Source organism: Amblyomma maculatum, chromosome 1 (genome assembly GCF_055883805.1).
Source record: "Amblyomma maculatum isolate TAMU_Amacu chromosome 1, ASM5588380v1, whole genome shotgun sequence".
In the NCBI taxonomy this organism is placed as follows: Eukaryota; Metazoa; Arthropoda; class Arachnida; order Ixodida; family Ixodidae; genus Amblyomma; species Amblyomma maculatum.
In genome coordinates this window covers 473883291-473902039 of record NC_139344.1, presented here as the reverse complement: position 1 = coordinate 473902039, position 18749 = coordinate 473883291, and the positions used below count along the sequence as shown (strand labels likewise).

The 18749-nt window shown below is 45.2% G+C and overlaps 1 protein-coding gene across 1 annotated transcript in view; it reads left to right on the top strand.

Moving 5' to 3' along the window:
- LOC146209985 (transmembrane protein 43-like) overlaps positions 1–18749 on the top strand; it is a 98215-nt gene that overhangs the window by 10807 nt on the left and 68659 nt on the right. The window contains exons 2-3 of the mRNA XM_084605855.1: positions 16192–16323; positions 16398–16492. Coding sequence (XP_084461981.1) covers positions 16192–16323; positions 16398–16492 — 227 coding nt within the window. The remainder of the gene's footprint in view (positions 1–16191; positions 16324–16397; positions 16493–18749) is intronic.

Here is an 18749-nt window from a genome sequence, read left to right as displayed (position 1 = left end):
GCAGCAGTATGTGGATCGGGAGCTTCCGGACGTGCAAGCTGGGTTTCGCAAGGGCAGAGGAACTGGAGACCAGATTGCCAACCTTCGCTGCATCATGGAAAAGGCAAGAGAGTTCCAGAAACTTATCTACTTCTGCTTTATTGATTATGCAAAAGCGTTTGACTGCGTAGATCACAGCAGATTGTGGCAAGCTCTCAAGAGATGGGAGTTCCACTTCACCTCATCTGTCTCCTCAGAAACCTGTATGAAGGGCAAGAGGCCATTTTCAGAATTGGGCATGGTCTTACTGATTGGTTTTTGATTCAGAAAGGAGTGAGACAAGGCTGCATACTGTCGCCCTGCTTATTTAACCTATATGCTGTGTGCATCATGAGGAGGGCCGGCCTGGACGAGCCTTCAGCTGGAGTGAAGATTGCTGGGAAACGTATCAACAACCTTAGATATGCGGATGATACCACTTTAATGGCAGAAAGTGGAGTGGAACTCAAGAGACTTCTGATGCACGTACAAGATAAGAGTGAGAAGTTTGGGCTTAAACTGAACATTAAAAAGACAAAGATCATGTCGTCTTGCCCTATCAAGTCCTGGAGCATCAAAGAACAAGAAGTGGAAGCTGTGACAGATTTTCTTTTCTTGGGCTCCAAGATTACTCCAGAAGGAGACTGCAGCCATGAAATTATGAGACGCCTGCTTCTGGGTAAGAGAGCCATGGCTAGCCTTGACCGCCTAGTAAAAAGCAGAGACATTAGTCTGCCAACCAAGATCCGTATAACTCGTGCTATGGTCTTTCCAGTTCTGATGTTTGGATGCGAGAATTGGACTGTGAAGAAGACTGACTGCCGAAGAATTGACGCGTTTGAATTGTGGTTCTGGCAGAGACTGTTGAGAGTTCCTTAGACTGCCAGGTGATCAAATCAGTCGATACTGTCGACCATAAACCCTGACTGCTCATTAGAGGGTCAAATTCAAAAGTTAAAGCTCAGCTACTTTGATCATCTGATGAGAAGAGAGGAGTTGCTGGAGAAAGATTTGATGTTGGGAAAAGTTGAGGGTCACTGGAGAAGGGGTAGGCAGTGAACGCGATGGTTAGATGGCATCCTCGAGGCGCTGCAGATTAAGTTATGTGATGTTAGGAAGATAGTGAGAGACCGGAAAGCGTGGCATGATATGGTCCATAGGGTCACGAAGAGTCAGACACGACTGAACAACTGAACTGAACTGAACTATTCAATAGTTAATTAGTTGATTGTGAAAGTGATATATCGTTGGATAGCTTATGTCGACTATAACTGCACTTGACTATCTTAATTATTTGTTGGTAATTAATTAACTGATTAAAAATTGAATTCTTAATTATGATTAAGAATTGAACTTTAGGCTACAATGTCAAGTCATCTATCAAAGGATAGCTTATATTGAGTACGATTGCAATACACTAATTGCCAGACTTTGTTAATAGTCGTTGATTAGGGAATTGTGATTAGCACATGAAATTTAGACTGCAGTGTTATCATATATCATGAAATAGCTTATGTTAAATACAATATCAGTATACTAATTACCATGCTTAATTATGTATGTTAATTAGTGATTATAGTTAACAATGTGAAATTATATATTACAGGATAGCTTATGTTGTAGCCGAAGAAGACAAAGTGCGAAAGTTCGGTGAAGAAAGAAGACGCTGATGCGGCCGATTCGGTGTTCTGGGTATCCCCACCATCGCGTTGGTTCCTGCTGTCGCCCTGCTGACCTGCGGTCGATATCATCATCCCGTCCTTAGGCTAGGACATGACATTTGGTGGAGTGGCCGGGTACAAATCCCATGCAGTGTAGCTCGACACGTAATTCAAGCCTGGTCTTAAGTCCAGGCTGCCGAATATTCTTGGAATCTGCTACAGTACCTGAAAGCTGCTCTAGTCAACGTCAACAAGGCCTAGCTCCGGAATTCGGACTCTTGCCCGAGGGGAAGACTGCCAGGGCTCACGTCACCATGGCCTTCGAACCACAGCAAACCGGCAGTGCGGCTGCTGCGCGGATAATCTACGTTCCGGTGACCCCAAGGACTGTCACCCCATTTCGTGGCGATGGCCTGGACGATGTTGAAGATTGGGTTCAACATTACAAGCGGGTTACGCGCTACAACGGGTGGACCCCCGATCAGTGTCTTCAGAATATCTACTTCTATCTGGAGGCGACGGCACGGTGCTGGTTCGAGAACCACGGTGCCTTGTTGACCGCTTGGGATGTCTGTAAGAATGGATGCGCACGTTTGTGAACCAGCACCGGCGACAGCACGCCGAAGATCTCCTCCAAGCTCGAATTCAGGGCCCTGCCTAAAGTGTGAGGAGCTTTGTAGAGGACGTACTGCGCCTAAGTGCTCGCGTGGAACCACAGGCTACGGAGGAAAAAAAAAGTGTGGGCCTTGATGCGGGGCGTCCGAAATGAGATCTTTGGCGGACATATACGCGATACGCCGATTACAGTAGCCAGTTTTGTTGCCAAAGCGACTAACATTGAGTGCGCATTGGCCACACGAACAAACCACTATCAATGACTGGGAACCTACCCCAACATCTCGAGCCTTGCCTCATCTGGACCTAGCGGTGCTGGCCTCACTGACATCCGCGAGATCATTCGCGAAGTGGTGCGCGAAGAGCTCAGGAGGATTTTTCCAGCTCCTGAGCAGCCTTCCTGAGTATCAATCGCTACGGCTGTTTGTGAGGAAGTGCGACAGGCACTCACACTGGAAGCCACCTCTACTGGGCCAGTGGTTGCTGCTGCAGAACAACAGCCGGCTGAAAGTTATGCTGCCGTTCTCTGTCGGCCTCTGCCCGTACCTCACCAGTACCAACGGGTTACGGATTCTGGGCCTCGACGGCGGGATTTCCTGGCGCAGCAGGACACATACTCGGAGCTGCGGAGACGACGAAAAGCCGACATCTGGAGAACTGCGGACAGTCGACCGTTGTGTTTCCACTGTGGTGAACCGGACCACATGTACCACCGCTGCCCATACCGAGATCTCGGCCTGCGAGGATTCAGCCGCAGCGACCGACTACCTCGTTACGGCGAACAACCTCGAGATATCAGGAGTATCTTCGACGTACTTCATCCCCAATGCGAACTGATGACCGTGTATCTCGCTCGCACTCGCCACGCCGCCCTCCCACGGCTCCTCACATGTCTCGCCGTGAGAGCTTGTCTCCTCTTCCTCATCGGGAAAACTGAGTGCGGCGACGCCTGGAGGTGCCGTTGCTGAATTCGGCCGAAAGAAAGAGCCTCCACATACGTTTGACATCACAAACAATGGTACACGCAGAAACGAAAATGGTTTGGCGGCCTCTAGTAATGTAGGCGTTATTATTGACGGTAACGCGGTCACTGCACTCGTTGACACTGGCGCCGATTACTCGGTATTCAACGGAAAGCTATGTCGCCGACTTCGCAAGGTGACCACCGAGTGGGATGGGCCTCCGATACGAACTGCAGGAGGTCACTTTGTCGTTCCAGTTGGAAAATGCACCGCCCACGTCGAAATTCACGGTGAGACATGTCTCGCCAAATTTGTGATCTTAGAGAATTGCTGCGAGGATGTTATTCTCGGAATGGACTTTCTTCGTAAATATGGCACAGTCATCGATGGAGGGCAGAATAAGTTGACCCTCCGAGCACGTTCTTCATGGCCGAGGTTTCGCAGAGCCACCCCAGTTCCGCTCTCGACAGTATTTCTACCTGTTTGAGCCGAGACCCCCACAGGTGGCGAAAGGAATTGGTGTTGCGAGAGGAATAGCCGATGTTCAGGGAGGACATGTGAACATCTTGGTGACGAACTTTAGGAACAAGTCGCAGCACGTGACAAAAGGGGCAGTTATAGCCCATATAGAAGAGATAAGTGACGCTCGTGAGGCTGTTGTGTTGCCTGAGAGAGATATTCTGCCAGAACCGCACGAGGAAGAAAAACCCCTGCAACTGAACATCGGGGAAAAACTTGAGTCGTCTCAGACATGCGAATTTCTCGAACTTTTGCATCGTTACCGCAATTGTTTTTCAACGACATCGAGGGTACGCCAGACGCCCGTCGCGAAACAGAATTATTGTCGATGGCGCGGCCCACCCGATACGCCAACCGCCGTACCGAGTTTCCATGAAGGAAAGAGAAGCAATACAGGACCACGTGCGGGAAATGCTACATGACGAGGTCATTCAGCCTTCAAACCGTCCGTGGGCCGCACCTGTTGTGCTGGTAAAGAAAAAGGATGGGACGCTTTGGTTCTGTGGGGACTACAGGCGACTCAACAAAATGACAAAGAAGGATGTGTATCCACTGCCCCGAATCGACGACACACTCGATTGGCTCCGTCACGCCCGCTATTTTTCTGCTATCGATTTGAAAAGTGGATACTGGCAGATCGAAGTGGATGAGCGAGACAGAGAAGACCGCGTTTATAACACCGGATGGCCTTTATGAGTTTAAGGTGATGCCGATTGGCTTATATACAGTGCCCGCGACATTTCAACGCGTCATGGACACGGTGCTCGCCGGACTGAAGTGGCAGACATGTCTAGTTTATCTAGATGACGTTATCTTTTCAAGCACCTTCGCTGACCATCTTGTGCGCCTCGAAGTGGTTCTTCGTGCTATACAGAATGCCGGACTCAAACTCAAGCCTTCGAAATGCTGGTTCGCATATGGTGAGCTGAAGTTTCTTTGGCATATAGTCAGCCACAGAGGTGTGAAACCAGATCCCGAGAAAACAGCGGCCGTGGCGTCCTTCCCACCACCGTCGGACAAGAAAACTGTCGGAAGCTTCCTTGGTCTCTACGCTTACTTCAGACGTTTCGTTCGCAACTGCCCCCAGATCGCAGCGCCACTGATTCACCTTACGAAAGACAGTGTCGACTTTGTGTGAAATGAAGAGCAAGAGTTAGCATTCAGGCAACTAAACCAAGCCCTTTTGTCACCATCTATATTAGGCCACTTCGATCAAAATGCCGACACTGAACTCCACACGGACGCCAGCAACAAAGAACTAGGGGCAGTGCTTATACAATTCCAGGATGGCGCTGAGCGTGTTATTGCGTACACAAGCCGAACTCTTTCCAAGGCGGAAGGCAATTACTCAACAGCAGAAAAAGAGTGCCTCTCCGTCATCTGGGCCATAACCAAGTTTCAGCCTTATCTGTACAGCCGCCCGTTTCGTGTGGGCACCGACCACCATTCGCTGTGCTGGCTAGCCAATCATAAGGATCCCGCGGGCCGGCTTGCAAGATAGAGCCTTAGGCTACAGGAGTATGAATTCACGATCGCGCATAAATTCGGAAGAAAACATCATGATGCTGACTGCTTGTCTCGGGCACCCGTGGGACCATCGCCAGGCGGCGCAGATGATGAAGACAGCCTCCTTGGGGCCTTGAATCCTGGCGATATGGCAGATTGGCAACGATATGATCCACAGCTTCGTCAAATGATGGCGCATCTCTCAGGAGACGAAGATGTGGTACCTCGGGATTTCCTGCATATTCTCCCTGCATTTAAGACCCAGAATGGTTTCTTGTACAAGAAGAATTTCGACAGCAATCAGAGATCATGGCTTCTTGTCGTGCCAGAAGAGCTGCGCAGTGAGGTCACTGAAGCGTGCCACGACGATCTTACCGCTGGTCATCTAGGATACACCAGAACGCTTTCGTGTATTCGAGAAAAATATTATCGGCCGAAACTCACAAAGTATGTGCGTCAATATACAAGAACCTGTCATGAATGCCAAAGGCGAAAAACACCTCCTATGCGAGCAGCGGGTCTTCTCCAGCCAATCGAGCCACCAAGTGCTCCGTTTCATACGATTGGAATGGATCTTTTGGATCCATTTCCGACGTCGCAATCAGGCAGCAAGTACATTATCATAGCGAAGGACTATCTAACACGCTACGCGGAGTCCCACGCACTGCCGTCGGGAACAGCTGCTGAGGCAGCCAAATTTTTCATCGAGAGCATTGTTCTCCGGCATGGTGCCCCAGCAGTGCTGATTACTGACCGTGGTGCCGCATTTGTGGCGCAACTCACTCAGGAGATCTTGCGCCTAAGCTGCACCTGCCACCGCCGAACCACAGCTTATCATCTGCAAACTAATGGACTGACGGAGAGGCTCACCAGAACTATAGCTGATATGATCACCATGTACCTGGACGTCGACCATCGGAACTGGGACGAGGTACTGCCCTATGTCACGTTCGTTTATAATGCCGCAGTCCAGGAGACCACCCGTATGTCTCCCTTCCAGCTGGTGCATGGAAGGCAATTCACCACCATGCTTGATGCTATGCTGCCTCATGCACCCCCAGACGACGTAGCTGGTGATACCCGGCTAGTATGCGAACGCGCGGAGGAGGCTCGACAACTGGTCAGACTTCACATACGACAGCAACAGTGTACTGATGCTCGTCACTACAACCTCCGGAGATGTGACGTCAATTTCCGCCCAGGAGACAAGGTGTGGATGTGGACACTGGTCCGCCGTCGAGGGCTTTCAGAAAAGCTCATGAAGCGGTATTTCGGGCTGTACACAGTTGTTCGTGGAGTCGGTGAACCCAATTATGAGGTGCTGCCCTGTGTAACGCAACCATTGTCATGCCGTTGCTTGCATCCTGACATTGTGCACGTAGTGCGGCTTGAGCCGTATTACCAATGATCCCCGAGAACCCTTCCTTCTACTAGCAAATGGGTGTGCTTCTGCGCCGCGATTAATTCATTTTGTGTTTAGGATCGGGATGATGCTTCTTTTCGGAGGGAGGCAGTGTAGCCGAGGAAGCCGAAGTGCGAACGTTCGGTGAAGAAAGAAGACGCTGATGCGGGCGATTCGGTGTTCTGGGTATCCCTGCCGTAGTGCTGGTTCCTGCTGCCACCCTGCTGACCTGCGATATCGTCCTGTTCTTAGGCTAGGACGTGACAATATATAGTACGACTGGCATACCCTAATTACAAGTCTTAATTAATAACTGCTAATTAGTTGTGATCAACAATTGAACTTCATGCTGCAATGGCAAGTCATATTATGGGATGGTTTATGTTGAGTATGACACCAGTACACAAATTGCTGCTCTTAATTAATAGCTGTTAAATTATTAATTGTGATTAGCATTTAAACTTTAGGCTCCATCAAATCATATCATTGGATAGCTATTATTGAGTGTGATAGCAGCACAATCATTGCCAGCCTTTGTCTGCAACTGTAAATCAGCTAATCGTCATTAAAAATATGAGTCATGCTTATGACTGAGTTATGTTTTAAACTCCACTCGTTAGAGTATGCTACTTTTTAAGTGCTGTGTCATATGCTATGTTGCATGTGAGTAATGAATTATGATTATGACTACCAGTCGTGGTTACAGGTAATGGTTTGCAGACTCCACACTTGCAGTATGCTACTTTGTAAAAAGCTGTCATGCTACCTTGCATATAAATTATGACTGCAAGTCATGAGTCATTATGACTCTAAATCCTCTTTTTCCAAGTTTTCATTTTCCCAATTAGTTCAGTTAATTGATTAATTAATCTCTGTAAGTATATTAATAACCATGAACAAGCATCCGCTTTTCACTCTGAGCGTTTTGACGCCTTTGAAACCCTATTTATCAATTTTCATTTTTTCACTTGCTTCAATTAAATAATTGATCAGTTACACTCATAAACATTTCTTAATTAGCCTCATCAAGCATTAACTTTTCATTCTAACATTTTGACATCTTTGACCCTCTCTTTTCCTATTTTTAATTTTTCAAATTTTTTCAATTGCATTATTTATCATTGAGGCACTCCAAATTTTTTTACTTAGCATCATCAAGCATTGGCTTTACATTTGAGCATTTGGACACCTTTGAAGCACCTTTTTAAGTTTTTTGTCATCTTTCGTTTCTTTAGTTCATCAATTAGTTACCCTTTCTTAATGCATCATCGCTTATCACACACCAATCAGTCATCAATCACTAGAACCACAAATTACCATGGTACAATTTTTATGCAGCCCCCAATTATTTCCTACATGCAGTGCAGACTACTACTACTGCAACTACTACTATTACTACTACACCGGCAGCTTTTCGACAGAACTGGCTGTATAAGCTATCACTTAATATTCATCACAGGGCTCAACTAAAATTTCATGCAGTGAGCATCGAAGAAGTTTGACCACCACAATGTGTGAGCACCAACTCTCTCCTGCATGCAAAGCGCCCAGCTGCGTCGGTTCATTTGGGGACCAAAATGGCTCCGTTAGCACAACTGGCAACACTGGTCAGCTGGTGGCAGCAAGTGCCCCTTTAAAGGTTGGCACCACCCTAAGCTTGGCACCGCGGTGCAGCATGTAAGCTCCCTAGCCCTGCATTCTACTATGCCAAGCAGTGAGTTATAAACAGATGTTCACTCTAGTGTTGTTGAGGTGCCTGAGGACTGACCCAATCAAGAAACTGGTAAACTTTCGGGTGTTCTTTGCCTTCAATATGGTGAAGTCGATTGTCATGTCTTCTTGGACACCACAGTGCGACACAACGGAACTCGAGCACCCACGCTTAGCCATGCATGGCATAGCCGTATCCGGGGAAAAGAGGATCGTGATGGTTGAGCCGATGCTGAGTGTTTAAACCTTTATGGCTCATCGGCCAAGGCAACAGACCACTTTGGCCCCAGCTTCACATAAATGGCACCTCTGGGCTGACCCACTTGGGGCAAATTGTCAGTTACCCTTTCCTATACCCTTTACACATCTTTTTCTTTCCCATCTTCTGTCTTCCACCTGTCCTGTCATCTTATCTGTTCCTTGGCTTCTCGCTTTCAGGGCAGCAATGGTTAACCCTGTGCATAATCTTGGCCTGCCTGCAGAGTTATAGTAGCTGCATATGTTTGATGTGTCAGACACATTCCCAATTTGTGCTCCATGGTGGGTGACCAGCTCGGCTACCGAACAACAGATTGAAACCTATGGGCAAAAAAAACTCCCCTGTCATCGGTCCCCAAAAAGGAGTTGGACCAGAGCTAAACAGATAATAATACAAACACCGGTCAAAGCATTCCTCAAGTTTCTCGTCTTTCACTCAATAACGAATGAACTGGTAGCAAACTTGTCGGCCTTTTTCATTGAAAAGAACATTAGAAATTGCCTTGGTGAAAACTATGAAGGAAAAAAATGGAAGACTGGAGAATTCCTTGTAGAAATTGAGACCAGAGACCAAAGCAGCAAACTGATGTCTCTGCAGACCTTTAGAAAATTTAATGTTCAGGTAACTCCTCACTACACACTAAACTACACCAAAGGCGTAATATCTGAGTAAGAACTGCTACAGAGCATAGATGCTGAGATTGAAGAAGAACTCAGGGAGAAAGAAGTCATTGCAGCCTTAGGGATAATGATAAGAAGGAGCAATGCAGAAATAAAGACCTAGCACATATTTCTTGACATTTAACAGCACAACCCTGCTGGAATTCATCCATTCAGCATACATGCACTGCAAGATGCGCTCATGCATCCTGAACCCGAGGCAATGCATCCAATGCTGGCATTTTGGGCATGGCTCGCTGCATGCCGTTGAAAGCTTACATGCATCACTTGCGGAGAAGAACACCACTCAGATTAAAGATGCAACTGCACATGAAAGTGTATCAAGTGCAATGGCGCACACGGTGCACACTTCAGGTCGTGCCTTATCTGAAAAAAGAGAAAAGAGATCATCAGCATAAAGATAAAAGAACACATATCCTTCCTAGAGGAAAGAAATCGTTTCATCCTCCTAGAGAAGGATGCCCTTATTCTGAAGCAGAGAAGCAGAGACCGCAGCTGCCTCCAGTTTTGGTTGGCACACAAGTCGAGCTGCTGGACCTGATGTCAATATTCAGGTCCCCGGTCTGCTCACAGGAGCCTGTGGGACAATCTGCAGGCCTAAAGATCTCGCCGGAATATCATGCATTCTCCGCGAGAGGCCCTGCAGTAGCCTCTTCGATGATAGGCACCCAGAAGAATGCTTATGAACTGGACCTGGCCTTCCACTTCACTAAGCAGGAAGTCGCTGCTCTAGTGGACCCCACTTCTGGAGTGGAGTCCGCTGGAGCAGTGACTTCCTGCTTAGTGGAGTGGAAGGCCATCGCGACCCCAAATCAACCTTCAAGTCCTCTGTCGAGGATATAGAGGTTTCACGTGCTGGTATCTTTGGTACCAAAGGACCGCCGTCTTTGTGGTGTTCGCAGTAGCAAAGGAAAACAATGTATAACTCCACCTGGTGAAGAACCGGTGACATCTCTTCCGCATTACATATCTGTTCTAATCCAGTTCCTTATGTTATGATGCCGCGCAGTTATGTCATGGTGTACGGTATAACTTCGAGAACATCTCTATTAATAGAGGAACATTGCCCATACTTGTTTTGTTTCCAGTAAACACTGCGTAATAGCAGTGATAAAAAAATAACGGAAGACACTTTGTGAAGACTAAAGTGTGAAACGACGGAAGCCTGATGGCATTGTTGCTTCGGAAATGCCACGGAAGCACATACCTCGTACACTGTTGTAGATGCTTCTATGTTAAAGGTCTGCAACGTCGTCTGCGCCACCTCTCGCCATCCTAATGCATGCGACATATATGCTCAGCCTCTCTTGAGCACCGCTCGTGCTCGGTGGCTGCCGCCTCTTTTTCACACACACCACCATACCTGCCCCATGTAATTATTTTTGAGACTTGGTGTGCTTTATAATTTCCTGCACAGAACACAAGCCAAGAATTGAACATCACCTGAACATAAACTTTCCCGCCGAGTACACAAACAGACCGCCGTCTAGAGTGAGCTCTTCTAGTAAATCACAGGACATACAACATCCTCCCTCAATAATTAGAACGTGAATTCATGAAAAATAAATTTCTCTAATTGTTATTTTCTCAACTAGTCTGATATCACAGGATGATTGGCTACGTGTGAGCACACACAAAGTAGAGATGGATCTTGTTCATAAGCTACTGGCAATTTCGTACTGTAAATATGCTGCCAATCATCCAGTACTTTTGTGAATTCATCCAGCAAGACAAACTGAGGCTCGTCTAAGGCAGTGGTTCTACAGAAACCGCTATATGAAGTTCTGCGACAAATAATGTTTATTACACCAAACGTCATAATTAATACGGGGCGCTAAATCTGTTCGAAATGGTGCTGCCTGTAGTAAAAAACATCGCTACTGAACGGGCCCAAAATTAAGGCTTAAACACTCTCAAATAATCAGTACACTACATTTACATTTTTCGCTTAATTACCACATGTAAAACAGAAGGATGCTCTTTTGCATGTATCACACACTTTTCCTGCTTTCAATTTACAGAATAAATTTACATTTTACTGGATGCAGCTTGTTCCACCGACCAGCCGCCACCGCCGTAGATGGCGGTCGCAAAGAATAGAATGGGCCCTGGAAATAGGGTGGGCACTTTAGCTTCACCTTTAAGTGTGTTATAGGACAGGGTACATCAATTTTCCTTTAAAATTTGTCATCTCCACAGGGATCGAACCACTATTCCTCCGATCACCAGCTGATTGTGAACTACTACTCCACGTTCGGCTCACAAGAATCATATCATAATTCTTGTCTAGCATAAGGATGAAAGTAGCGTTGACAGTGATAGAATGACAGTATAACGATGGCAATGACAATGACGGTGCACTTAGTTGACGATTATGATCATTTTACCGATGACAGCCCTGCTGTGGTGGTGCAGCAGTTATGGCTCTTGACTACTGCATCCAAAGATGCGGGATGACAATGACGATGCAGTTAATGAAAACACTCCTGTAAAGTGGCTTTTGGCATATCCGCTCGTAAGCAGACTTAAGCTCATCCACCTATATTTGTAAAACGTGTGCATTTTTCATTCCACGTTTAAGCAAGTGAATAAAGTTGTTTATATTTTTATAAGCATTTTTAAGCCTTCAGCTGGGAGAGTTTCTTAAAGACATCTGCGACGTTGACCCGCCTGTGAATCTCGTCTCTCTGCTCACAGCAATGAGGCGTCTGTCAGCTATGAGTAGTTATAATCTAACTAATAATTTATTTATTTGTCACTGCTTACGCTCAAATGAATAACACATGCACAGCTGACCTCAACAGCGGTAATGGCAGAGGTCAGTTGGCTTTCCAGCTAGTATATATGAGCTGGCTGAAAGCCAGCTAGAATCCGTTTGATTTCACTTGGCCACCTATTGAGACAAGCCAAATGCCAACTGGTAGGCATCTGCAAACAGCTGATGCCAGCTGAGTACCAGCTGGGACCAGTTGAAACCCAGATAAAACCAGCTAAAATCATTGAAACTTTTTCTCATCTATTTGGGCGAGTACAATGTTTTGTACTTTTACTGGCTGGCTTTAAGCTTACAATTTGACAAACAGCTTTTGAAGCATTCGACATTGTAAAACATAAACTCCAACTTTAATCGAGCGAAATCAGGAATACGAATTGACTATTATTCACACCAAACCTAGAAATCTGCCATTTTTTTCCAAATCTGTAGTGGGGCCATTGAGAATGGAGGGCCCGGTTCATTTGAACCCTTTGAACCCTGAATAATCTGGCCCTGGTTCAGACAGAGCATGCCTTCTGCAAATTTACCGCTCTTTTGTGTGCTCATCTTTGGACTACAGTTGCACTGTACATGGATCAGCAAGACAGTCATATTTAAAACGACTAGACCCAGTACACAACTCAGGCTTGCATCTTTCAACAGGCGCATACAGAACATTACCCATAAACAGTCTATATTGCCAGAACAATTAGAAATTAGAACAGTAGAAACTAATTAACCACCCCTTGCAGGCAGGAGAACTATGCTGGCATGCGCATACGCTCTGAGGATCCATTCACTTCCTAACCATATCTGTTACCCAATAGTCACAAAGCACCCATTTCGAACACTGTTTACCAACAAACCCCAAGCAATCCGGCCGCTCCTCCTCCTCTTCCAAGAGAAATGCCAAGCATTACAAGTAACAGACTTCTTGCCGAATATCGTCCCGAGACCCGAACCACTGCCACCTTGGTGCAGCTTTCCTTCCGTGTGCGACCTTACACTGACACAGTTTCAAAAAAGACAAATACCACACGAACACATACTTCAAGAATTCCTGGCTTTAGAAGAAAAATATAAAGAACACAAAGCATTTTATACAGATGTTTCTAAAACAGCTTCATAAGTTGGTAGCGGTGTAGTAAAAGAGAGATACAGAAAAAAAACTGTTAGGTTACCGCAGCCTGCATCAGTGTTTACTGCCAAATGCTATGCCATCTTCTTAGCTGTAGAAAAAATAGTACACAACAACTTTAAAAAAGAGTGTAATTTACATCGACTAGCCAAGCGTAATCACAGCACTGCACTATAAAAATGCTACAGAACCCTTAATAGAAAATATAATTCATTGTGTGAAAACAGCCGAAACACAAGGTCATGAAATTAAATTGTATTGGATACCTAGCCATGTTAGAACCAGCGGTAACGAGACAGCTGATGAATTCGTAGAAACTGCCCACAATGCTAAAATAGAAAAAGTAAACATACCTCATAAAGATATAATGAAATTTATGCAAAGAAAACAGAGCAAAATGGCAGTGTTTTTGTGAGAATGAAATAAACTCCACCTTGTGAAAAGAGTCATTGAAGAATGGAAATCATGCAGTCATCAAAACCATTTAATTGAAGTAGTATTATATCGCATTTGCATCGGACACACATATCTAACACACAGTTTTATTCTCAGGAAAGCAGATAAGCTAAATTGAGAATACTGTGGTCATGAGCTTACAATAAACCACATTTTATTCTCGTGTAGAATACTTGAAAGACTAAGGAAGAAATATTTTAGACAGTTTTACATCGAACATATACCATTTCATCCGATCGTGCTCCTAGTGGACAACGCACTTGTCAGTATATCCACTGTTTTAAGCTTTTTAGAAGAATAAATGCTTCTAAGCAAGCTGTGATAACTTAACAATACCTTAATCCTCCACCAAGAAAACGCAATATACCCTGCACTTTGCGCATGATAGTCTTAGTTGCTTATGTGCCATAAGAGACAACACACACACAAGAAAACACTGATCACCAAGTTAATCATTGATGCAGCTTTAAGATCAATCGCCTGTTCCACCAGAAAGCTTCCAAAATGACCAAAGCCGTGGTGGAATGAAGACTGCTGCCAGATGCAGAAGGCACAAAACAAGACTTGGCAGATGTTCAAATAGTTCCTGACAATAACTTAAAGTGAAAGGACGATATGTTCGGTGGAAGACCAAGGATGGATCTTGGAAAAAATTTGTTTCTAGAATAAGTAGTCAAGCGACAGACAAAATAGTATAAGAACATAAGCAAGATGGATGGTGAAAACAGCATTTACTATCCCTCTTCTTAGCAGAAATGATGTCAGGAGTGTGCCTGTTAAAGGTATACTGAACAAATATCCAAGAATATTGAGAAAGCACCACAATTGCATTGTCAAGACACGATTACACTAGTACAGACACATAATTCGGGTTAGTTTTGAGCGGATGGCTAGCGGCCGCCAGGTCAGAGGTAGCGTGCTGCCGACCTGTTAGCCGGCGGGTGTGACGTCACAACTACCCTTGGCCTCAGCAACATCATGGCCCCGCGATCCCGCTGGCCCCGCACCTGAAGTTGGTTGACCGGCTACACGCAGTGTCGGTTGCCCCGCGTCGCGCCATGCACATAGCTGCGAAATGTGAATTGCTGCACATGAGGGAGGTCGAGGGGGACGCATACGGAGGGCTCGTATTGCAGACAATTGTTTGCGCACTGGGAGGGAACGATTAATTGTGCGTAGGAACACGAACAGCAAAAAAAAAAAAAAAAAATAGAGCATGTCCATCTCTGCGCTTTGTGAGTGCCATGGGGGAAAGGAAAAATTAACAGGTGCGACCGGCTGCGATGGGGGTGGTTGTGACATGATATCCGGCTTTGTCAAGCTTTCACAGAAGCCCGCTAGGTGCGGCGATTTGAGAGTAATTAATTAAAATACTTACTTTCTTCTCATTTCTGTTCGTAAAGTGGATTGTTTCGGTCACTACCAATGCGATAGCTACAATCTGCGCTAGAAATCTTGGCGGCAATTTTTTTGTTCAGTATACCTTTAAGGGGGGATGCGGGGCTAAAGGGTCATCTTTTGAACTGTTACCCCAATTTTGATAAAAGTTTTCTGGGATGGCATATCTTGATCTTATTAGAATAGGTTCCCAGTTTCATCATCTTAGCACAAATAGAAATATAGTTGCAGCTGTCATAATGAGTAATCAAGTGGGTAATGCAATGAGTAAAATTTTAAATTTTGCTAAACAGTGAGCATGTCGTCCACCGTTTTTGTGCTGACCTATTTTGCCACCAATAGTAACGTTATATATTTTTTTGTCATTTCAAGTGTAATGGGCACTTTTAAAATGGGAGTCATTTTCATGACCGTTTTGGGTGTTTACGTGATAAGTGATGAGTTTCCAATCTCACTATTTCTGTCAAATATGACAATTCATATGAAATTTGGCACTTCCCAGAAAAAAATAAACTGCTTGTATTGTAAGTACAAATGTTTGTCATTTTTATGGAAACAAAAATGGGGTCTGCAACGTTTAAAAGTGAATAAAGAAGCAAACAAATTGGTAATGAAATATCTGTGGCATACATGTTGTGGTGGTCGTGGAAGCACAGGCAAGGCCTATCCAGATCTCTGACTGCTTGCTTGAAAAGCGCATCCATTCATTAGCCCACCAGGATTATGTCCTTGGCAAACAGATGAACAAGGGAGTTGTTTGTGGATATATGCAACAGGGATGCTGCTCAACCCAAGTGAAGGCATGGTTTTCACATTCAAAGGAGTTACATTACTCGAGTGACATAGGGCAGATGCTAGGGGGTCGTTTTGTCAGAGCTGCATGACCCACACGTGGCGTGACTCGTCAGTCATGCAACCTGGCCGCGCTTATTTCATGTCAATGACTGGATGAATTGAAAAGACACACATGTAACGAGGACACAGACATAAAAGAAGACATTACATGCATTTAATTAATCATGACATGCATATGAGATGGCTGCAACAGTTGGCATTGCCAAGGGGGTGTTCTGTGCTCAGTGTAGCTGCTGTTGTGGCACCCCCTTGTGCAGCACAGATCTGGTGTCCTGTCCGAAGCGCTTGACCAGGCCCTGGAGCAGGTGGCACATATTGAGGAGAATAAAGCCGTGCCAGCAAACACCACACGCCTCATCCACATCACGGGCCACCTCTCCTCCCACCAGGCAAGTTTGTCTTGTGTTAGAAATTTTTTTTCTCTTTGTCTTCAAGCATTTCACTGTGCCATGATATCTTTCAGGCTGCAACTGATGCGGCATACAATGTGTCTGTTGCTGCGGTGAAACTTCGGCGCCTAGTGGAGATGTACCAGTGGGTGGAGAGGAGCACATACCGGTAAGCAAGCTACAGAACTGGGTTTCCGGGCCTATTTTTGTGTGGCATTTTCAGTAGCATAGCAAGACACAGCGTGATAGCCCACTCAGAGACTGATGAAAGTTGTCTGTGACAAAGCAGCTTCAAAAAATATGGAGCCACCAACTTCAAGCTGATTGCAGCACCTTTCACTGCTAAGACGAGCATCACCTCTCTAGACTGCCAGCAGTGGTGATGAAAACTCTGTTATCAGCGTGCACTAGTCTTGCCGTGGTTTTTTTTTCTCAACCCTAATGGTGACATCACGCATTGAGTCTGTAAAACGTTGCCCATCCACAGCACAGCGTGGCTTTTAAATTGTGCTCTTTATCAACTTCCAAGGCCTTAAACCTTTCTGTAATTTGTTTTGCCATGCTGTTAGCACCTTGAAGAGACCATGAAAAGCTATTTACTAGAATATAAAATGCGCACTAGCAATAGGTATCCCATCAATCCTCTCGGAAATGCAAACATTCTTAAGCTAGCTTCATAGCACAGAACACATGGGTGATCGAAAATGATGCTCCTCCTCTTCCCCCTCAACTCAACCCACTGCAACGTGGAACAACAACAACAAAAAAGAAAACGTCACGACGGCGCTGAACTGCACCTCATCTCGCTTGCCTAACTTAGGAGCGTCCAGTGAGCGGGTGCGCCCAGCAGCCCCACTGATGTCAGTGGAGAGGCTTGCGCGCGGTGATGTGCAGCCAAAATCAGCTGTGAGCAGTTGCCAGGACCACTTTTTAAATATCATTTGCAAATTATTAATTTCACGTGAAGCTTTTAAATCTGACTGAAATACTCGTAAAGACCACCTCTATGAATTGTTTGCATTGGAATTAGCATTTCAGAGGCCATTTAAGATTGGTGTGCTTAATGATTGCGTTAATATTTCAGCATTAACTCTTTTTGGCGCCATTCTTTTGTCATTTATAGTTGATACTTTCTTTGCCTGATCAGCTTAATTGGATCTCATGAAGGGAAAATTACTAGTTTTCCAGTGTAATAACTGGAATTTTTACAGTGATATGCAAACATTTGTGCAAAGTGCTGCAGTGGTTAGAAACAGTAGAAATAGCAACTTCATAATGCTAGAATTTGTCAGATAAACATGATATTATTCTTTGTTTTGAAGGTGCACATTGTGCTGCATCTCATTTAAAATCTCAGTATTATTACAATTGTGTCAAAATCTGTCTCCACATGTGTTCAGGACAATTCACTGTTTTGTGAAATTATCTTTCCTGCATTACCTAGGTGGCATAAAAAAAGGTATAGTTATGACTTGAAGGGTAAGAACTTCTGTTGGAGCAAAGAATTTACTTCAAAGTGCATCGCACTCCTTGTTTTGTACATAGTTGTGTATATAGAGGCCTAATTAGTTAACTCATCACGACACTTTTTTTCTGCTTGGCACAGGCGAAATTGCTAGGGTGTGGTCAAGGCAGTTATGGGCTGTGCAGGTTTATTATTTTTTATTTTTCTCAAGAATGCTGTTAGTTTGGGAGGTGCTTGCACAAGGTGCCCATGCACTGCATAATGTCAGTGCACATTGAGGAACCCCAACTGGCTGAATTATTCGGAGCTCTCCACTTCAGCATCCCCATAGCCTGAGTTGCGTAGTTTAGAACTTCTTGTTGGGCGAGTTGGTGCATTGCTTTAAAGGAACCAAGATGCGCTATAAAAAGACAGCCACAGGAAAAAGCCAAGGAGACAGACTATCTCCTTGGCTTTTTTCCTGTGGCTGTCTTTTTATAGCGCATCTTGGTTCCTTTAAAGCAGTGAGTTGCGTTGAGGTGTCAAACCTTGTAAACCAAACCCTTTCTGTCCAGTTCACAGACCACACCTGTTATATAAATCGCTAACTTTTTCAAGAGCTTGCCTCCTTCTTAGCACATATGTTTAGGCACAGTCTTGCAGGCTATTATCACTTGTTGGTAAAACATTAGGCTGTCTACATTTTTCACTGACTTGGTGGGAAGAGTTTGTGCATTATGTTGGAGGGTAGCAGGCTTTGTCAGTATCCCAAACTTCCTGCACACTTTTTACTTCTGTCCACCTTTTGTGTGAGGGCTGTTTTGGCCAGCTGGACGGCCACCGCTTTAAGTAGCACTCCATGTAGTGAACACTGGTTGATATCTAGCTTGCATGTCTCTTCCCTCTTGTCTGCATACATTTGCACTAGCATTGCCTGTAATTAAACGTTCATCTCCCCTTGAGCAGTGCATGTGGACAGATG